The 6,000-nt window shown below is 31.4% G+C and overlaps 1 protein-coding gene across 1 annotated transcript in view; it reads right to left on the bottom strand.

Annotated features, from left to right (window-relative positions):
• Positions 1–621: 621 nt before the first annotated feature.
• CFAP299 (cilia and flagella associated protein 299) overlaps positions 622–6,000 on the bottom strand; it is a gene marked incomplete at its 3' end in the record, with an annotated part of 639,152 nt that continues 633,773 nt past the window's right edge. The window contains exon 6 of the mRNA XM_081304839.1: positions 622–717. Within this exon, the coding sequence (XP_081160965.1) occupies positions 622–717 (96 nt within the window). The remainder of the gene's footprint in view (positions 718–6,000) is intronic.

The raw sequence follows: 6,000 nt of genomic DNA, 5'->3' as shown, positions 1-6,000 counted from the left end.
AATCCTCTGGTTTCCTTTAGATTTCATCTCCTCAGCTTCATTGTCCTGGGATTCGTGTTGTCCAGGCACATAAACATATTAAACACTTTCATTAATTTTATGATCATGTCACGGAATATTTCAGATTTTATTTGCTCATTCAGCACTTGCATTAGTGCAGCATTTCCTAGAAAGGTCCTCCTATTTGAAATCCCTTATCACTAGCCATTGATTTGGGGAGACAGCACTGCCAGCAGTGCCACATGGCATCATGTTTGGTCTACTAGATTTGGCAATAATGGGACCTGGAACATTTTTGTTTTGGAAAATTTGAGCTACACAATATGTCACCAATTAATATATCTTTGAAGTGGCAACAAGATTTTCTTTCATGAACTGTTGCAATCCGCCTCAGTGTTCAAGGGGGAAAAAAAGAAAGAAAAGGAAAAACCCCAAATCACATCAAGAGGCTATCTGTACAATTCAAAGACAGGCAAGATGACAGTTTTCTAATTTCTATATTAACTTTTATTATTCTAAGGATCAGGACCAAGAATAATTTATCTGATTCTAATTTGCTTCTGATTACAGGATCAATTTAAATTTACCAAACAATTAGGAAACCACCTAAGAAGTTGGTGCTTAAGTCTTCCTTCTGGAAATGTGGTCGAAAATGATAGCTTGTATGTAGAGATCTGTCTGGATGGGGATTCTAGTGGAGTTGTCACCTGGTTGAGCCTAAAATACACAACAAATTACACTGTTAGTTCAATCAATAAAATAAGTGGCAGTAAGTGAATTGTCTTTTTGCTTCAACATTGCAGAAGACAGAAATAAAAGGCTGTTTCCATGGAGACAGTTCCATGTTTCCTCCCCTGACTCTTTCTCAAGAGCAGTGATGATTCCTATTAGGAGCTTTGTGGCCCAGGGTTGTGACATTACCAAGAATACCTGGATCAGAGCAGTGTCTCAGGCTCACGATGGCCTAGATTCTGTTGAAACCTGTGAGTTATTAACTCTGCAGAAATTCTCGTGAGGGGTTTTACAAATATATGATTTCAGGACTATAATTCAAAAACAATGCTACCTTAATCTTCATTTTGTGAAATAAAAAATCTCTCAAATGTGGAGTGGTAGATCTGTCCATGGTGAGTTTCATGAAGAACTGCTTTCTTATCTTAAAAGCCATTTATCTGCTTCCCTCCCCCATTCAAATTGTAATCTACAAAAAAAGTTTGGTCTCTTTATCTTTATTTGGCATTGTCAATCATATTTACAATATAATTAGCTCCTAGGGAGCTCCTATGGAAATAACTATTTGGTAATGTGGTATTGATAAAGAGAAGAGACAAGTGTAGGTGAAATTAATTCTTACAGAGGGAAAAAATCCTCTAAAAGAGTTGCATGATATGATAATTGGAAAAATACAAGCCATTCATTCCTGAATTTAATAATGAAAATATTCTGCTACTTGTTGTCTCTTCTATTGTAGAAATAAATGGTAGGAAACTTAGAACTGGAGCTAGCGAGAAACCTTGGTATTGTTTTTCCCACATAATTTTTAATTTCTTATACCAGTTGAAAAATTATATTTTGGAAATTTTGAGCTACACAATATGTAGCTCAAAACAATTAAACAATCATGAAAACTATAGTCATTAAAATGGGTACAACAAAAAGAATGAGTTTCTTGACTCACTCACTCAATCTAATGCTATTCATTGGAACAAACATGTTGCCATGTGGCACTGCTGGCAGTGCTGTCTCCCCAAATCAATGGATATTGACAAGGGATTTCAAGTAGGAGGATGGGCATAGGAAATGCTGCACTAATGCAAGTGCTGAATAAGCAAATAAAATCTGAAATATTTTGTGACATGATCATAAAATGAATGTAAGTGTTTAATATGTTTATGTGCCTGGACAACATGAATCCCATGACAATGAGCCTGAGGAGATGATTCATTTCTTGTGTTATTTTATAAGTTTTTTTAAAATTATCATGTAATTATTACAATACAAGTGATGTCCTCATACTTCTTCAATCTTGAATTTTCAAGCTTTATTACAGTTCTTTCACTTGTACAAAACTGATAATAGTAAAAAAATATTATATTCTTGTCTAAGATGCAAATTAATTGTGCCCAGTGAAATGCAAATAATTATTGCCCTTTTTAAGGACCTGTTTTGCAACTGTTTGACTTCAATTTTCCTTATCCCTTATATGTACATGTTTTCTACTCTTCTAATATTCTCCTTTGAACTGGTTGTAATATCTTTTGGTTCCTTCTATGATTAATTAAATGATTTTTAAAAATATATTCATGTTGTATCTGTAGAAGAGTTACAATTATGCTGTTTTTAGAAAATCATCTTGTAAACATTTTGGAGTGTCTCCTGCTGATGCCTAGTGGGTTCTTCTGATAGCTAAGTATTCCTGTGGTAGGGTAACGAGGTACCTCACCGGCCTCTTCCACCATGGCACGTCTTTTCTGAACCTCCAGAGGTAAATTTTCAGTAGCAATTGAGTGTAAACTTTGCAGATCCTCTATTTCTTTCTATTTTTTCCTACTATTTTTTGTTTTGATTTTGTCTTTTAAACTTTTACAATTGATAAATTATTCCCCACTAGTAACAGCAGTGATTCTGAATTTGGTTTTATGGTCTAATTTTTGTGATTTCTGTAAATGGATAATAGAGATTTATTCCCTGTTGGAAGACAGAAAATAAATAATCTAGTTTTTTAGTATTTTATTTTCATTATTTGTGTACTTATATATTTTAAACATAAGTTAAAAATGCTGTGCCTATTGAAAAAAAGAATAATTCTTTGACATATGGATTGGTGATTCTGTGTATGTGGTTCTTTTTGATGTGTGGATAATGTTGAGACCTGAAGTTATTAGCTGTTTTTGTGTCTCTGTATGTAAAATATTGTAATTTAGGAAAACCTTTATCTTTTTTAGTGTGAATGCACAATATTTTCCTATCTCTGGAGTATAATAAATTTGGTTAAAAAATTTCTCATAGAAACCCTTTTGTAATTGCCATATAAGAAAGTTCTGATATAAATAATTTATTTTATAAATCAAATACACATAACATTCTTAGAAAATGAGGAAATTAAGATTATAATATTTTAAGTTTGCAATACTTAAAAGTTATTCTTATAGAAACTCAGAATTTTGAAAATTTAAGTTCAATTTTCAATTCAAGACCAAGGTAGTAATTTTGTATTAATAAAAAAAAAAGCTGCCTTCGCTGGTTCATCAGTGTTGGGTATAACATAAAATGAGCAACATTTTATTCCACTAGGTTTTATTTTTCTTAAAACTATGCAGGTATGCTCATCAAGTCAACTTTACTCACATAAAATTAAAGATAATGAGAAATGTAAATTTGTTCAACTAAATCAAATCATTATTCTGACCATTTTATTTTGACTATAATTATGTTTTACCGTTATAAGTATGTCAGCTTGAATATCCTTTCCAATATCTTTATGTAACATAAAACATTAAACTGATATTACATTGAATTATATAATGAAAACTTATTTGATATCTAGATAATTTCTAACTAAGTCTACTGGAAATTTTATACCTATTAGGTATAATTTTGTGTTTATATATATTTTTTTCAAATGATATGAAAAGTGCTTGTCTTTGGGTTCTGTTAATGAAAATGCCATTTTGTCTATTTAAAAAAGTTATGTGTGTGGATGTAGAAAGTTGCAATATAAACTTTGCTAGTCTGCTAAAATGTGTGTGGAAAAATAGTTCTAAATTCTCTACCTACAGCTTTCTCTATGAAATGGAAGTTACTTTGGTTAAAAGTCACTATTACTATGAATAATTGAGGTCATGCTAGGAATAATAGGAATAGACTCATAATATGTGTGTTTTACATCTCAAAGACAATACAGATTTGCCTTATAGTGGCTGTTGCATAGTAGTGTATAATAGTGGGATGCTAATATACACTAGAGTGGAAGAAGGGATAAGGAGAAAGACAGAAAGGAAAAATGGTTTTCTGGCTTTTCCTACCATCTCAGAATACCTGTAAAATCTTGGGACTTATTGTGGACCCCAAGAAACTTTAAGGTATGTAGGTGACAACTATCAATATACCATATTAGAAGTTGAAATTGATAAATTTAAGAATATTTACTGACTTATTTGATCATAGAGATGCTGAATTCATTGAACTGTTAACAGAATAACATGTTAAGTATCAATGTAATTTTTTTGTGTGTAGTCATGGTGTCAGTAAGAATATCTGTGATATGAAAAGTTGAAATGAAGGGTAAATTTTGGAAGGACATTTTACTTGACTTGGTATATAATACTGGAGTCTGAGAAGAAGCTGTAAAGTACTAAATTTTTAGTAAAGTTGGTCCAATTTTATGCCTGAGGTCCTAGGTTCAATTCCCAGCGCTACACACCACAAACAAAATGTTGGCCCAATCTGATGAGCTTCCTTTCTTGGCTTACTGATTTCTTTTCTTTGTCTATTAAATAAAAGACTTAAAAAACTCCCTATGTTATCTATCTAAATAGCAAAGATTTGGTCTTACAAGACTAATTTTTTTTTGTGCTTTGTAGTTGAATTTTTTTGCATCCTTGATTATTTAAGAAAAAGAAAAATCATGAAAAAACCAACAAACTAGATTTCTTAACTATAAAGAGCTCAGGCTCTTTACAAACATATTAACTTCTATGTTTATTTTTAAAATATTTTATTGCTTAAAATGTTTAAATAGCCAGGCACAGGGATGCATGCCTGTAATCCCAGAAACTCAGGAAGCTGAGGCAAGATAGGAAGATCATGTTTGAGGTGAGTATAGATAACTTAGATCCTTAACAACCTAGAAAGATCCAATCTCAGAATAAAAAATATAAAGCACTGGGAATGTAGCTCAGTTATAGAGCATCCCTGGGTTCAATACCTACAACAAAACACACACAAAAATACTGTGTTAAATATTTAACACAGTATTTCCTTGGCACCCTAGATTTATATTATTCAAGTTTCCAAATACATTCAGACAAGTTTTTTTTTTTTACCTTCTGATTTCTGCAGTTCCATAATTGGATCCTAACTATAAAAGAAATTAAACTTTCAGGATGTCTTTAATACTTAAAAGTTCTCAGAGGCCCCTGGTGAAAAAAAGTCACAAAGATTGAGTCTTTTACTTTTCAAAAGAGGTGCTGAAAGTACTTAGATTTATTTGTAGAATTCCTCAGGAAGTGGTTTAAAAAAATTTAAAAAGAGATGCTGAACTTACCTACGTAAATCTGTACAGTTATAATGCTATTGACATAAATATATTAGAAGTTTTGTAAGCTTTATGGGAAATCCTTGGAATTTTGTCATTTCTCTTAGTGTCCTATATGATTTTGCTCTCAGGGAAAGCATTGGAACTCTTAGGAATAACTCTGTTTATTATAGTTCTAGAGGTGCTTTGTCTGATATTATATAATAATAGTGCAATGTTATTAGTTATGACTTTCTCTGCTTTAAACATACAAATGTTGACTTTTTTCTTTTGACTTTCCAAATTTCTTGGTATTCTTGGCATTAACAATTATGGCTCAGGATTATTAAATGTCACATTTCAAGATTTTTTTCTTAAATTAAAATTATTTTTAATTAAGTTAATTTTGATTCAGATATGTAATTCATAGATTTCTTCTAAAATAGATTTAATAATTTTCCTTAGAGATGTTTGGTCTGATTTTTCTTTGTAGTGGCTTTATTATCTTTGTTTTATGTACCACAGAAAGAACTAAACTTCCTTGCCTGCTGCATTATTATTATGAACCCCCACCTGACAGTGGGGGGTTTAAAAATTGTCAGAATTTATATATATATATATATATATATATATATATATATATAAATACCTTTATTTTACTCATTTTATATGTGGTGCTAAGAATCAAACGCAGAGTCTCACACATGCTAGGCAAGTGTTCTACCACTGAGCTACAATCCCAGCCCTGGATTCTACTTTTATTA

This window comes from Spermophilus citellus (genome assembly GCF_964194105.1).
Source record: "Spermophilus citellus genome assembly, chromosome: 8".
Classification (NCBI taxonomy): Eukaryota; Metazoa; Chordata; class Mammalia; order Rodentia; family Sciuridae; genus Spermophilus; species Spermophilus citellus.
Note: the sequence above shows the minus strand (reverse complement) of the source record. Positions and strands in the feature narration are given on the sequence as shown.